Source organism: Oryctolagus cuniculus, chromosome 10 (assembly GCF_964237555.1).
Source record: "Oryctolagus cuniculus chromosome 10, mOryCun1.1, whole genome shotgun sequence".
Taxonomy (NCBI): Eukaryota; Metazoa; Chordata; class Mammalia; order Lagomorpha; family Leporidae; genus Oryctolagus; species Oryctolagus cuniculus.
This window is the reverse complement of record NC_091441.1, coordinates 65238045-65255229: the sequence shown is the minus strand read 5'-3', so window position 1 is coordinate 65255229 and position 17185 is coordinate 65238045. Positions and strand designations below refer to the sequence as shown.

The 17185-nt window shown below is 40.1% G+C and overlaps 1 protein-coding gene across 5 annotated transcripts in view; it reads right to left on the bottom strand.

The window, feature by feature from the left end:
* Positions 1–17185, bottom strand: part of PTPRM (protein tyrosine phosphatase receptor type M) — an 869082-nt gene that overhangs the window by 311110 nt on the left and 540787 nt on the right. For all 5 annotated transcript variants that reach the window (XM_008261054.4, XM_008261055.4, XM_051852140.2 and 2 more), the window contains exons 12-13: positions 4358–4631; positions 3427–3463 (exon numbers count right to left, since the gene is read on the bottom strand). In XM_008261054.4, the coding sequence (XP_008259276.1) occupies positions 3427–3463; positions 4358–4631 (311 nt within the window). The remainder of the gene's footprint in view (positions 1–3426; positions 3464–4357; positions 4632–17185) is intronic.

Below are 17185 nucleotides of genomic sequence, written 5' to 3'. Positions count from 1 at the left end.
AAACATAGTTGGCATTGTATTATGGAAAATACAAGTTTATGGAAGATCAATCCAAACTGTAATGTACACAGTTCAAACTGATTGGTATAGCCATTAGAATGAATATATTGCATTAAATACAAGAGTTGTAATGTACTAATCAGATTTTCATTTTTAAGTATATCCTTTCAGTTTAGAATTAATCAATCAAGCCTTCCAAAACTATCATAAAAGAATTTCCACATTTGACCCCATAAATATATACAATTATTATGTGTCAATTAAGAAGTTTTTAAAAAAATGTCAAAAAGACTTTCTATCCTACCAGTTACCACAAGGTAGCCATAATGGATCTGAACCTTAACAAAAACATATAGGAATTACCAAGACACAGCTGAACCAAGTAGTCATGAGATGAATGCAACTACCAAACTGTGAATGTGATTTAAAAAATAAAATATTGGAGAATCTGAGCATAGTTAAGAGCTCCTCTAATTACTCCACTGTACAGATGAAGAAGAATCCTTTGAGTTGGGAGGACAATACCCAAACGTCATGGGTAACCTACTGCATGGTGTCGCCACCTTGTAACTCAAGAAAGTTTGAGTTTGCCTGTAGTCAACAATGAAATTATGGTCACATGTAACTATTGGACACCACTTATCTAGACATAAGTTAAAGGGCTGCATAAAAGTATAGGTGATCCCTCACATGTTTGAAGATATGCAATAGCACCTCTTAGGTCTTTTTCTGTGTCTAACTTTATGGAGCTTTATGTTTGAGATGATCTATGTCAAAATATACCTTTGGATAAAATGAAAATAATCACATTAAATTTAAATAGTCTGAAATATATTTTTAAGAGACATACCCTAACTTGAAACTAAAAACTAGCTTTTTGTGAAAACAAACCCAGCTCCATAGTTTCTCTATAAAGATACTTGTCAACAGTTATTTCATGAGAACATTGAAATCTATAAATTTAAAACACTGCTTAGAAAAGCAGCTTAGTATCTGAAAACTCAATTAAGCCACAACATTGTCAGCAAAATGTGGCGAAATATACTCAGGATGTTTGGACCCTTACTAAATTTAAAACATCTTAACTATACAGTACCAATAAAATCATGAGACTTCCTTTCTTCTCTGCTTTGACGAAGTAGTCAAGATAGCATGGTTTCCCATGCTACAAAAGAATTTCTGGATGAATGATAATAAGGTGGTAAAGCATGAAGGAGGGTTGCAGAATCTGTCCGTGCAGAACTCAATAAAAGAGCACAAAGCAGAGTTGTTTTGCCTGCAGGGAGATTATCTCCCAAGGTTTCTTCCCGTTCTATGATTTTATGAAACAGAAATGACAATGTTATGCAGTGAATATTAAAATTTGTTTCCTTCTTTCCCCAAAAGAGGTTATTTGGATAGAGTTTGTTGCTGTGTAAATGTTTGCAAATGACTCAGAAAATACGAGCGGGGAATATTGAGTCAATCAGGTCATCTGATTGCCTAATCACCCTTTGGTGAATTAAAAAACAAATTACAATATTGAAGAAATCTAGCTGATGGAAAAAAATGATCCAAATCACCATCTAATTCAATCTATTGTGAAAACAGCAAACTTGTCATGTTTCCATATTTACTAGGGTGTTATTTATATAATTATTTAACCATGAGCATTATGACAGATATTGCACTGTTTTCACAGTAAATTGGCAGTGACTCAGTTCTAATAAAGGGGAGGTCAGATGCTCCCAGTACACAATCCTGTAATTGGCCAGAGCTTCTGCTGGGTGAAAAGCCATGAGACACAGTAGAAGAAACACTGGGTAGGCCTCCAAATGCTTAGGATCAAGCTTTGAGCAACAGGTTATTAGTTGAGCGACCCTTACATATTAATTTCTCTCTAAAATTATGCATTTTCCTCAAATTAAAAATGAAAGTAGTATTTCCTCTTTCCTTTTTCATGGTAAAAAGAAATAAATAAGAGCTTTCTTATATGAAAGTGCTTTCAGCTGTGATGTTAAACATAAGGCATTATAAATTAGGAGTCCTAGGACTGGATTTACTTTCCCAGACCTCAAAGGTAAGAGGACAGAATTATACAATATTTTGAACTTCCTACTCTTGAGCATAAGCCATGAGCTGGAGCTTTAAGGGCATGGCAGGATCCCAGGTCCAAGAGCATCATAACTGTAACAAGTAGTTGCTATTGCATGGCAGTTCATGGAATAAACAAACAGCCATAATTTCACTTACTATTAATGTATTCCTATAAATAAGGCACTGAATGAGGTACATATGATATAAACAGTTGAGGTTCTTAAAATCTCTACATATAGATTCTTGGAACTAGAACTATAATTTCATGAGGACAAAGAAATTACAAATGAGGTGAGCACCTCATGCAATGCCTGGCACCTAACATGCAACCAATAAATATTGAGCTAGTACTGAATAAAAACATCATGCATCTTCATGAAACAAGAATACAATGAGAATTTTGAAAATGGAGATATACATCCATGTTATGTTCAAACTATGTCACCTAAAATTCAATGACAACAAAAAAGATATTTTTATCCAACAGAACTCATCAAGAATGGCCTGATTAAACCTAATGCCACGGACCCAGTGATGCCTTCTTACCAAACTTTCTAAATTAAATCACACAGAACTTCTTCACATTAGTCATGGTTACTCTCATGGACTAAAAGAATATACTTAACTACAAGTGTTAATTTATAATGCCTCATTTTAATACAGCATTTTAAATCTCTCAGGGCATTTTTCTCATACATTTCCATATGTGCACAAGACAGTGCAGCTCAGCTCATGGATACACATCTGCACTCTTTTCTTTAGCAACATGGTGTGGGAGCTTATGGTGACACGTGCTACCCTGTCTACAGCTCATCCTTGGTCACATTTTCTCAGATTTTAAGCAGGCCTGGGAGATAGGAGTTCCACATAATGTCACGTGGTTACTGGGTTCAGAGACTGTTTCATCAGTGAAAAAGCCCATGTAGCCTTCATTTTATAGTGCTGTAATAATTCGATCATTGCTTAAAATTAGCTGGCGATCCTTCACTGTGTTGCACACGAAGCTAGGTATAGCTGTTGCTAGCTATACCACTGCCAGGTAGGGTACTACGGTTTGAAAAAATGTGTACTGACATATAAAAATTAATTTTATTTCAAAAACACACTTTAATAGATAACCATTGAAAAGTGTTGAAAACCGGTACTATGGCTTCTTATTTTTCAAAAGCATCTATATGAAATTGTCATAAGACTTAAAACATATATATATATATATACATACATACATGCATATATACATAAAACATACACATGTACTTATTTCAATGAAGTTATATTTCAAAAAGTTTTGAAATGAAGTCTAAAATTAAGAGACACAAATTAAAAGAGCATCTCACAGTTTCAACCTACCTTTTGTGGCCACTCGAACACAGTCTATTTTGGTTTCCTGTGTCAAACAAAGAAGGGGAAAAATTATTATTTGTGTTTTATTTAGACAGTAAACATTGCTGTAGTTCTAGTGAAATGACATGGATCAGTCCAGATTTCACTGTTCCTTGGGTGGCTTTAATCACACAATCACCCTTTGACGCACACTCAGATATGTTTTCTGGCCCAGGTGCTGGGATGTTGGGCATTTCTGAGCCAGATTACTAGCAAACAGTCTCTACTTTGAGGCCCCTGACTCCTTCTCAGAGCGGTCCTTGCTCCCTGTGCAAGCGGCACAGAAGAACTATACATCCCAGATGTCCTCCCTTCGTAGTGGCAGAAGTCAAGTTGACAATGCTAACTACACCTGTGCTATGAAGAAGGGAAGCCACTGTGGTATCATCAGAGCTCTGGGTTGCTTTGTGCAGGAAGGGGGGAAATTTTAGAAATGATGCAATGATAGTATCTGTTTTGTTTTCATCTCATCTTTTTACAGCTTTTCCCTCTTAGAGGGATAAAAAGGATATCTGATTTAGTCACATCTATAGGAAACATAAACTTCCTTGGAACTACAGAAAAGGGACAAAAGATGCTGCAAAGACAGACGCTGTGAATCTCACATTTCCAATAAGTGAATACATATGTTGTAGCTACATCATTTGCTTGTGAAATAGTAAGTGAAGCAGAATTGCAAACCAACTTTTGGTAACAAGAAAGAAACTGAGAATAAAAGCCATGACGATTTATACCCCTTCCCTCAAAGATGAACACGTTCATTCATTTCTATAAACTTCTCTAGATAAAAAACAACACACAAAAGCAAGACATTATGCCTTGCTATTGTCTTTCATGATCTAGGTGCACAGTCACAACCCCAAACAGTGGAGGTAAAGTGGCATCTAGGAGAACCTACCCCATTGGCTCGACTAGCAGCTTGGAAATAAATTCTGTAGCTTTTGTGGGGGAGCAGAGGAGTGTTCCAGTATCCGCTGTAGGTCTTGTTATCCCCAACAGTGAAAGGCTGAGCTGCTTGCAGGCTGTCCGCTGGAAACTCTGCTGCGAAGTAGTACTGAGAGTTCAGTATGGAAGCGTTCTGGAAGTGAATGGGCACCGGGTAGCACTTCAGGACTTCTGTTGTCTTCTTCGTTCTTCGGGGGCGTTCTTCCTCCACAACAATTTGATATACACTAGAAATCAAAGAGGATTGTCAACGACATCGCACTTGGTCTGAGCTGATCCACTGTGCCTTTAACCACGTGGATCCCCAGGCCATCTGCCGTAAGCAGCATGTAGCACACAGGTGACACCAAGTGCTTGGGCCTTAACAGACCTTTGCTCACCACCTACTCATTGAGAGGCAGAGGAGATGCTTGCCTTCATCCTCGCGATGCTCTCACTCAAATCAACACAATTTCTTGAGAGAAACCAAACTCAGGACAGTTATAAACACCTCTAGGTGGCCCTCTCTGCTGCTTATGTGAATAGGACACTAAAATAATGTTTTCTTCCCCTAGAGCTGAAGGTGATTTTGCAAACAATTCATTTGTTAACCTGATAAATGAAATTATATTATGTGTAAGTCTGGGGAAAAAATGGATTATTTTGTTCAATGACATTTGTCTGAATACACGTGACGCTTCACCAAGTCATAGAACACAACAGATAGTGATTCACATTAACCTTTCCATGCTTTCTCATATTCCTTTGCCCTTCTCCCTCATCAGTCAGTGGAAAGAGCAAAAAACAGAGGCGAAGGACTAGAATTTTAAAAAGCCAAGACCTTGGAGTCACAAGTGATTTGTCAGAGGAAATCATGAACAAGGTTCCTTGAACCATATATACAGATCAGATGAGGGAAGATCCCTTCAAAGATGGCTGCAAGGATGATGGTTCTATGAGGAATGCGTCTCTGGCACCTACTCTCAATGTCTTTGAATTTTGAAATCACATTAGGAGAACAGGAGAAACCTTGAGCTGATGGACTTTTAAAGAATTAAGATATTTAGAATGATGAATGTTTCATGCTCTTTTGCTAAAGTTTCCAACGCTGAGAAAAACTGAACCTTGAAAACAGCTTTCAAAAACTAAATCCAGATTAGACGGAAAGCCCTTTTGGCAGGGAGATGTACTTTTTTCTCAACGTAACAGAAAAGCACCATGATTCCCTGGAACAATGCTATCATCCAAGAGGTGCTCAGGACAGGTACCCATTGAAGCTAAGGAGGAAGCAGAAACGGGTGCCTGCCATCCCCACTTCCCCAGGCAATGCCTCTTTCTGCTCTTGTCTGTGTGAACTCTAGAGGAGAACCACTGGACACATGCAGTAATGAAACGTGTGCCGCCGTTCAGGCTGGAAATCTGCCCAACTACAGATGAACTGTTTGGAATGGGAGATGCTTGCTCAGAATCCAGGTAGTTCAGCAGGTTTACAGTGTGATGAGGAAATGCGTTTTGATATAAATAATTATATATATATATATATATATATATATATACAGTAAAATATAGATGTAAAAACACTACTCTTGCTTCTTAACATCAGAGACTTTCTATTGGCTCAAGTCATGGGAGACACTGCACCAAATGTGGTAGAATTCTCCCTGTATTCAAGAAGAACCTTCCTACGGAAAGGACATAGGAACACAGAAAGAGGTGGAGCAGACTTTGATGTCCCTCCTCCACCTCCCTTCTCGTTTAATAATGTATCTGCAAAGTCTCTGACACTTCTTCTACCAAGAGGCGGGGACAGCCATCCTTAGTGATTGACACACAACCAAGAGATTGTTAGCAGAAAGGATGCCTTAACTGCTAGGCCAAATGCTCACCTCTAATAACTTTTAGCACTGGTTTCATTTAAGTAATCAGCTTTTCCAGTTCCTTTGCATGTGACGTGATTTTCAACATTTCAATTTAAAAACAACTTCTCAGAAACTTATATATTAGACAAAGCAGACAGATGGAGATACATGTAAAGAAAAGTAAGGGTACAGAAATTATTCCACACAGCATCTAGCCTAGCCCATGCAGTTTTAGTTTTTTCCCATTTTACTCCCATGAAAAACTGAGTGAGCATTTGGCCTAGTCATTAAGACACTGGTTGGGACGTGTGTGTTCCACATTGGAGTGCTGGGTTCAATTCTCAGCTCTGGCTCCTGATTTCTGCTAACGCACACCCTGGGAGAATCAAACACTGCACATCTCTGTCCTTCCCCATCCTCACCTGCGTCTCTCACTTCCCATCCCTCTTTTCCCCAGCATCACTAATACACGTGCTGTGTGAGTGCATCTGTGCTCTTACGCATTCAACCAATGTGTTGAGTGTCTACACTATGCTAGGCATTGTCCTACTTTAATAAAACAAAATGTTGCGTTGTACTTTAAATATCATCTATGTGAATGTGGCTGAAAAAAATTATTTTTTTTTCCAAGCAGTATTTTAATGAAGATTAGATGAAGACTTGAGAATTAAACGATCATTTAATGGGCCTCCCTTTTAGCCAGCTGGTATTAGTTATATTATACACTCTATTCCACACATATTACTTTTTAAATGGCTACCATCTCCTCATCTTCAGATATATTAAAGAAAGCACCAAGTTGACTAGAGCAATTTCCAACCCCAAATGTCTTTTCATCCTTGCTCCACAAGACAAATTAGATTTGCAAGCATCCAGACCTCAAATCTATTTGCTCTTTAATAATTTAAGCACTGAAAGGTCAAGCAGCTCTTTTCTATTCCCCTTTATCAAAGTCCAAGTGCTAATGAAAAATAGCTAAATCCTTTCTGCTACCCAATGCCATCCATTGCTGTCTCTGATGGAAATTAACACATTATCAGCATCCTGGTCAATGGTACCTTGACTGAGTGTTATGGCTGGTGTGCTTTCCAACTGCACAAATAACATCATTTCACTAATGAATTTCACAAAGTCTTTCACCACAATCATAATCTTAAAAAGTGCCTTTGAAAATCTTACTGTTCGAATGTTTTTTTTTTTCCCTAAAAAGATTTAAAAAAAGCAAATTCTCAAGGATGGGAAACCAATCAGAAGTTTCTAGTTTTGTGAGCAGAGTTAAAATTCCATTATCCTTTTAATGTATAACTCATGCCCCTTTTGTTTATTAAAGTTGCACCATTCCCAGCCCTGCTCTACCACTATTCTGGAATTCAAAGTAACATAAGATCTTCCTACAGCATTTGCAATATTAAAGCATAATCCACGATAAAGATAAATCTGCCAAAAAATGTGACATCACTATATCAGAACTTTCTTATGGAATGAAATTTAATTTCAAGTTTAATTTATGCTAGGCTTTATGCAACACAACTCTAAGGCCTTTACAAGGAGAGTAAGAAATCTGCATTTATATGGAATAGTACATGAAGGACAGCCTAGGAAAGAACATCTGAACATCTTTCATGCAGTTTTTTAAACCAGAAAGTTCAAATGTGAAAAAATGTTTTTAGTTCTCCATAACTTTCATGTCTTTGAGAGGAAGCCTGCTACAAATTTGAAACTGACTAAAATTTTTTTGTCCTAATTCATTTAAGGATTAAACCTTTAGTTGTAAGTTCAGTTTTCTTACCCAGTTACTGTGTTTCCTATCAGCAGAACATACTAGAAGGCAATCCAACTGGGAATTAGAAGGGAGGGACAAGGAGGCGAGGACAGAGGGAGAGAAGTAATGACCCTTTCATTGCTATTCTTTTAAAATTGGCACTAATGAGCATTTCAAGGCTTAGACTCCTGTTCATTTCATGGCACCTGATAGGGACTTTTAGGTTTGATTTAAAAGTTTTGGTTCATATCATTCATTCCAAATGTACTAAAAATAGTACTGATCTCTTTCTGAAGACCAATCTTTGAGGGATAGGAGAAAACGACAATTCCACACAAAGTATGCCAAATAAATGTGTTCTTAGGGTATAACAGCTACTCAAGCACACAGAGTTTATTTGCTTCCTATTCTTTGTTCAGCATTTTTTCATTCTCTTTCCATCTTTGGCAGCATTCACCGAAATGACACCCTAGTACACCAAACAATGTGGTACAACCCAAATTAAGTATTTAAAAGTTTACTGGTAGTCTAAAATGAGGGAAAAGAAAGGTTGGAATTCAAGGAGTTCATCTTCTCGGCAAGGATTCTTGGGAGTCCTGCAGGTAATTGGCATTGAGAGTGCCTGAACAGAGCTTGTTCATTAATTATGAATAATAATGGGCAACTAATTTTACACAGCCAATGGGCACTGGGTAACTTACTGCATAGCGTAAGCAGACCTGTGGGATTGAATATGCTGTTAGCAATGTTCATTTCTCTCATCTGATCTACACAAGATGGGCTATAAACTGTGGGATACCTGCAGGTCACCACAGGCACATCTCATTCTCTTGGCTGTAACTCATCATAGGGAGCCTGCATGGCACCTGTAACTCACTGCTGGTCTGTGTATACATGTGTGTGTGTGTGCATGTGTGCGCATCTGTGAGCATGTGTGAGCACACAGTTCAATTCCCTGCTGCTCTGCTAGTTAGGGCCAAAATCTGATATAATAAAATATTAATTACAGCTGAAAGGTTGGGTGAGAAATATGAACTCAATTACAGTCCCACATTGTGAACAAAGGACAAGGTGAAAAAAAAGTCCTGTAGTTATGGAGGTTAGGGATAATAAAAAAAAATCAACCAGTACATTAGACTCAGGCTGAGAATTTCTGTAAAAGGCCACCTGTCATTAATCTTCACACTGGGAGCCATATTGTGAGTAGATTAGTCCTAGTTGGAACATCTTTAAGAGTGATCTCTCCCCCTTTTCACAAGTGAAGACAATTTCCTTTGCCTTTCTCATCCTGGCTAAGCTTATCATAATCTAATCATGACAATTTCATAACAAACACACAATTATAAAAATTATAGTTCAGTATATGTCAATTATGATTAAACTGTGTTCTTTCAAATAGCCCTAGTGATTTGAATAAAAATAGAAATAGGAGACTATGAAAGCCACACCAAATATCTTCATTCTTGAATGCTTGTATTGTATCCAATTTAGAACCTTCCACTCCCAAGAAGTGTTGCTGCTGCAGGGCAGGTGAGCTAGACACAAAGGTTACCATCAAAGGGAGGCAGGTGCACCCGAGGGAGATACCACTGAGATGGCGCCAATATGGGAGTTACCACCTATAGAAACCATTGTAGGACCACTAAGGCCCTTTAAAGCTCTAATATTCTATAGCAGCCAGATACCAGATCAGGACCCCTCCATATTTTCTTCTATAATATTCACCACATTTCAGGCCTTGTGCCAGCCACAAAGGAAGACTAAAAAGACCTGGGTACAGACTGTTTCTGTCCTTGAGAAGCTAGTCAAAAGGGTGTTAGGAATAGGTCACACCAATGAAGAACTACCATGACAAGGATCTGATAATAAAGGCTTGCATAAAGAACAAATTAACAGGGCCCAGGGGAGTGTCCCCCTCTACATCAAAATCTCTTTTAGCATCTGTTCCTTTGAGGGCAATTGGCCTTGACTGAGTGCCCAGCCCTTCTTACCTGCCAACAGCCCCTGAAGGCTACTCCAGCATTGCCAGCACTCACCCAGCAAGCCCAGTCACAAATAATCCAACAGCAACAAATGAACAGCTAACATCTTTACAGTCCCAGTGTGGTCTCCGCTCACTCTGATCACTTGCAAAGACCCACCATCAGTGGTACAGAAGTGGAAAGAGACACCTGCCAAGTCCTGGAAGGCATACTCCATGAGCCCCCGGAGTTTTACCCAACAGTAACCCCAAGAGTGCCAAGGTTTTCCTCACTGAATTTCCACACGGCCTGACCCCTGGCAGAACTGCATCACAGGGCAGGAGAACCTGGGTTGCAGCCTTGACTTCTGAAGCTACCCACACTGCCTGAGGGGAGGAGGGGAGGAGGGGTGGAGGGAGGAGGGGAGGAGAGGACATGTCCCACCTGGCCTTTGTCTCCCCTCGGCCATCCCCAAATCCCTACTAGGCAAACCGGTGTTGCTTTTTCTACTTCTATGACCACTCCTCAGGTGACGTGGTCCATGATTTCTCAATTTTGGTATTTGGTTTGACATGTACTTCGATAATTAAAGTTAGATCAAAATATTACATCTGTGTTTTATTGGTTCTTTGGGGGGAAACGGAGGTGGAAATTGCACTGAGAGCCTTTCATGTCCCACGCCAGCCTCCGGGAAGCCCCTCTGCCCACCTCATCACGGCAGGCCTGACTGGTTGCCCCTCAGCAAGGGGCCTGTGCCCACTCGCGCACCTGCCCCCGAGGCCCTGCTGCACAAAGTACCCTTCAGAGGAGATTATGTAGAGAAGAAAATTTACAAGATAGATGAGGAGAAGCTCTACAGCGTATTCTTATGCACAAAAGCAAATCTGAAATGAAGTTGAAGGGAAAGTTATATGCTCAAATCCAGCTACTCTATTATTATGATCTTCTCTTGCCATTTTTAAAGCTTCTTTTCAAGGCTTCTTGAAGAACAAACTTAGTTTCCAAAATGAATTTTCAAAGAAATGACTGACATTGTCATCCTAGAAGCAACATTAATAAAAATGATCTTTGTTTCCTGGCAGTGCAGGAATCCAGAGTCTCATTTTTTAATACAATAAAACTCACTTAAAAGCAGGTGGGAGGTTAGTAAGGGAGTTAGCGCCTTGCACTGCCATGCACTTTGGTCATGCAGCAATAAAGTTATAATAAAAACAAGGAATATAAAAATCACACCTTTGCCAGAGAATGACATTTTGATCTTTGTGATGATGTGTACCCCAATGGAAAAAGGAAAATTATTAGGTTGGAAGTTATGTTCCTTCCTTTAAACAATTGTAGCAAAGGAGAGAACCTTCTCAAAAGGTTCAAATACATTGACAAGATGCTCCTGCAGACTACATTTCTTCAAGATGCAAAAAGGAACAATTAAAAAGCTACTCAGAAGCATCTCAAAAGACCTGGTATTTTCTCTCTCGGTTCCTTGAAGACTATTAAAAATGGTAAAAGAAAAAAATACAACAGCACTTTCAAAAAGCTTGTAGAAAATGGAACTAAAAGCAAGCTTGTTTTGATGCTAAAAAAATTGAAATCCATACATAGCTTTTTTGGAATACATGTTTTCCATGAACTTTTTCAAGACCCCTCGTATATTTCCACAACAAAGGAGCAATTAGACTGACAAAAAAATCACTACTCTAAGAAAATTTTGCTGAATCTAAGTCCTTCAAGTTTTTCAAAATTATATGACTAAACATTTAGCAAGTTGTGATGACCTTGGCTTGGCCAAAATATTTTTAATGAAAAATAATAATGAAGAAAACAGCAACACTACTTCTATGAATGATGCAATAGGATTGAATCCAGAGATTCCAACAACCATAGTCTGGAAACAGAGTTGTTCCTTGTGTTTTTAACACTAGCAAGGACAACGATGAAATGATAGTACCTTTCAGAATGGACCACGTCTGCAAAGGCTAGTGGAACCACCTTGGTTTCAAGGTCAGCAGGGAAGATGCTCCTGGGGGCCAGTGCCGTGGCTCACTTTGTTAATCCTCCGCCTGCGGCACCGGCATCCCATATGGGTGCCGGGTTCTAGTCCCGGTTGCTCCTCTTCCAGGCCAGCTCTCTGCTGGGCCCGGGAAGGCAGTGGAGGATGGCCCATGTGCTTGGGACCTGCACCTGCATGGGAGACCAGGAGAAGCACCTGGCTCCTGGCTTCCGATCAGCGCAGTGCGTCGGCTGTGGACACCATTTGGGGAGTGAACCAGGGGAAGGAAGACCTTTCTCTCTGTCTCTTTCTCTCTCTCACTGTCTATAACTCTACCTGTCAAATAAATAAAAAATAAATAAATAAATAAATAAATAAAAAGAAGATGCTCCTGACCAAGGAGAGAGAGGTGCGAGGAAGGCTTGGAAAGAGGGGAATGGAGAAGGACCACGGCCCCACGGAGGTTCCTGGGCCTTGTGCCTGTGAGCACAGGATCAGGTGCGAGGCTCATGGTTTGATGTTAGAACAGGAAAGTCTGTTAATCTCACTGACATCACTTCCTCCAACTGTCAAGTGAGGATGCTGGCAGCTAACGTGGAAGGCTGCACTGGACACTTAAAACTCATTTCATCAAGGACCAAGCACGGGCATGGCATACAATGATATAACTAACTTTTCAGTCCAAATAAGAATTACAATTCACTTTGTGCTACTATATTTATTTTTCCTCTATCACAAGCTGCTCAGAAGAGCATAAGGGAGGCTCAGAAACAGGATACTGGAACTCAGAAAATTTCAACAGACTTGGGCCGAGGCAAAGGAGCTACCATGCTATCTCAAGTCTCTTGAATCATTACAGTCAGCACAGCAGTCACAAAAAGAAAAACTTTCTTTCACGCAACAGGTAATAGCTCCATGTCAGCCTGAGTGCTTTGCTTGCTGGTCATTAACCTCCCGGCTGCTCACTGAGGGAGCTATCATCGCTCCCCATAGCTAAGGATGAGGAGAATGCGACTCACACAGTTTACACAACCTGCCCAAGGTCACAAGGCTAATCAGAGGCAAGAGGGAAGCCAGGGATCATCAAACTCCAAGCTGTAATTGCATTTTGTATGTTTTTCTTTAAGTCTCTGCACCTTCCTCCCCTGAAAAGAGCTATAATCTTTAACTATTCTGCCCAACAATGCCACCTTTGTTGCTGGAATGTTTTGATGGAATAGGAGGTATCCTGAAACTTTGATTATTTGCATGATATTGATACCAAATACACATTTCTTACAGCCCCTGGAAAATGACTGTCAAATACGGGATACTATTAGAAAACATACTCTTTAAGTGATGATCACAGTATACTGGCAGTGACGACCAGGAATGTTAAGCATACGACTATAAACACTGAAGAGCAATCTAGCCAACGTGTTCTGTTCAGCACATCGTGAGATGATAGTTTTACTTTCTAGTTCTTCGGCAGGATTTTCATCTACACTAATCTTCCTGAAAGCTCAGTGAGAAGCAGGACTTCCAGCTTCAAGTGATGCCAACTTAATACACGAAGAAGTGAACTTTCAGAGCCTACGATGTCCTCAAGGTCACACAGTGAGTAAACAGCTCAGCCCAGCCACGTCTACCGAAGCCACGCCACCTGTCCCTTGAGTATGTGACCCCACTTTTCTAAAAGATGAAGCTGCAGGCACTGCTTACATCAGAGACAGAAGATTTCACTTCTTCTAAGGGAAACTGCAGTCACATGGGAAGACGTCAGGAAGAGCGCCACTGAGGACCTGCAAGTCTCCTCCCAGCAGAGTCCCTGTGTCTGGCGTAGGCTGGGCTCTGGAGCACTCGCCCAGGATGACCCGTCAACCCTTCATCTGGAAGCCACATGGGTCCGTTCACTTCCTCTGAGTCCGTGTCCACGTGACTGATCTAAGCAAACCAGCCATATGTTTTCCCTACTAAAAATCCTTCCATGGTTCACTTAGAAAAAATCAAAAAAAAAAAAAAAAAAAGCTTCCCCAAATAACAAACAAAAAACACTCATCAAGGGCTGTGCATGGCACAGAATCAGGACGGGGAAAACAGAGACAAAATCACAGAGAATACAAAACAGAGAACAGTCTTTGCTTGCAGGAGCTGGCAGCTCCCCAGGACCCACAGTCACCAGACAGGGTGGTAAACTGGAGTTCATAGTTAAGAGGGCACAGCAGGACAGGGAAGGACAGGGAGGCCAGAGAAGGGTCAAGAAAGACCAAGAAAGCAGATATCTAGGTCATATCTGGGAGAAAAGCAGAAATTTATAAATGACTGAGAGAGGGAGACAGACATGAAGGAAGCAGCAAATACAAAATATTAGTGTACACAGTAGCATGCCCTTCTGTATGATTTCACTTTCCATGGTTCCAGTTATAGTCAACCTCTGTAACTGTCAACCAGTTTTCAGACAATCAGTCTGAAAACATTAAATGGGAAATTCTAGAAATGAACAGTTTAGAAACTGCAAGTTGCATGATGTTTTGAGTAACATTATGAAATCTCATGCTGCTCTACTCCATCCTGCCCTGAGTGTGAATCACCGCCTTTATTCAGTGTATCCACATTGTATATGCTACCAGCTTATTGGTCATTTAGTAGCCATCACAGTTATTAGACTAACTCTGGTAGTACTGGATTCAAGTTGAATTTCACTTAATAATAGTCCCCAAAGACAACAGTAGTGATCCTGGCAATTTTGTTATAGTGTATTGTTTAATTTCATTCTGAGTTGTTAATCTCTTACTTAGTCTAATTTAGAAATTAAACTGGATGACAGATGTGTTTATACAGGAAAAATCACAGTATAAAAGCTTTTAGTACTATCAAGATTTCAGGCATCACTGGGGTCCTGGGCCATATCCTTTTCAGATAAGGGGGTGGAGATTATGGCATTTCCATGGTTTCAAGCTAGAGTGTGGCTTGCAAGGGGCTGCCCCTTGCTTAGAACCTGTCATGTTAGACTAAGACTGGATTTAGGCTAAGAACAAGGGCAGGACACCGCTGGGATGGGTTATTACACAGGAGAATCTAAGAGCCTACATCTACTATGTGGGGTGTAGGTTGGACATCTGAGAAAGGCAAAATAGTGACCCAAGGCAGTGAGATACAAGAGGGAGCAGGTGTCATCATTGACCTCAAGAGGGGAGACAAGTTCTCCAAGGAGCCAGGGCACACAAGGAGCCAGGGGTGCAGAGGAGAGCAGCTTTCCTGATGTGATCTGAGTTTATAGCAATGGCTTATCTGAAGTCATCGTTCTCAATTCCTCTTCTCATTAGGAAAGGAGTAAGAATCAAGTGATTCCAGGGTGAAGGGGGGCTGTTCTTTTTTACTCCACATGTATTCTGTGGAAGGCTCATGGCATTCAAATTTTATTTAGGGATGAAAATGGCAATTTAAAAACCTGCTTGTTCCTGATATGTCTGACTAGTTAAACAGGGTTTGGCCTTTGGCTTCTTACCTAACGGAGTTCCAGGTGATAATTAGTTCTGCTGGCAAGAAAAAGATGAGGTTCAGTTCAATAAACATGTATTGCACAATTGCTGAGGTTTGAGGAACCGAATGATATTAAGAAAGTAGATGATGAAATTCATCTTGTGACCATTATGTGTGTTACTATATTTTCATGCAATTTACATAATGTAAATTTAGCTTCTGAAATTGTTCACTCTCAACATGAAATACAACATAAAGCTAAGGAATGCTGAGTGCTGTTCAAACCTCATGTGTGTTTTTAATCATATTAACTAGGATGACTGTGTTTTTTTTTTTGTTTTTTTTTGTTTTTTTTATCTTTTATTTAATGAATATAAATTTCCAAAGTACGACTCATGGGTTACAATGGCTTCCCCTCCCATACCGTCCCTCCCACCAACAACCCTCCCCTTTCCCACTCCCTCTCCCCTTCCATTCACATCAAGATTCATTTTCGATTATCTTAATATACAGAAGATCAGCTTAGTATACCTTAAGTAAGTATTTCAACAGTTTGCTCCCACACAGAAACATAAAGTGAAAAATAATAGATGATTTTTTTTAAATGATGATGAAATCAGATCAGACCTATTGTCATGTTTAATCCCAGTGAGAGTCAAGTTGGGAATTGAAAATTTCTTTCTTTTTTTTTTTTTTTTTTTTTTTTTTACAGAAGATCAGTTTAGTGTACATTAAGTAAAGATTTCAGTCGTTTGCACCCCCATAGAAACACAAAGTGAAATATACTGTTTGAGTACTCGTTATAGCATTAAGCCTCAGTGTACAGCATGTTAAGGACCGAGATCCTACATGAGGAGTAAGTGCACAGTGACTCCTGTTGTTGACTTTACCAACTGACACTCCTGTTTATGGCATCATTAATCTCCCTATGCACCAGTTATGAGTTTCCAAGGCTATGGAAGCCCCTTGAGTTCTCCGACTCTTATCTTGTTTAGACACGAGGATGACTGTGTTTTAACTTCTCTTATTTTAGCTTGTTCTATACTGTAACCAACCTACACCTGCCTTCCAGCCTTGGGCCTGGCCACCTCCCTTCTCTACCCCTTCAGCGCTCAGCTTCAGCATCATTCACTTTACTCTATCATATCTGCACAAGACATTCGGAACTCCCTTGCTGAGATTCCATCCTTTGTTCTTTGCTTTTAGGGTTTTCTGGACTTTGAAGACTGTGCAATAGAGGCCAGCACTATGGTGAAGCAGGTTAAGCCTCCACCTGTGACACTGGCATCCCATATAGGCGCCAGTTTGAGACCTGGCTGCTTCACTTTCAATTCCAGCTCCCTGCTAATGTGCCTAGGAAATCAGCAGAGGATGGCCCACATGGGAGACCCAGAAGCTCCGGGCTCCTGGCTTCAGCACAATCATAGCACAGTGACGTGAAGATAATGACTGCTCAATAGATACCTGGTAAACAAATGAATAATAAGTGATTAACAGCCAAATGTCGAGCCTAAAATTGCCCAGACCACTTTTCAATATCATGAAGAACAAGGATTTTAACTAGATACTAAGAACAGAAATAGCTTTCATTATTTTGCATTAAGGTGAAAATAATGATATTGGACAGGAAAACACTCGGTAGGTACAAGCAGACAAGTATAAGGTAAAAGGCATTGTGACGCAGTGGGTTAAGCCACCACTTGCCACTCTCACATCCCATGTCAAGAGTGACAGTTTGAGACCTGGCTGCTTTTCTTCCTATCCAGCTTCC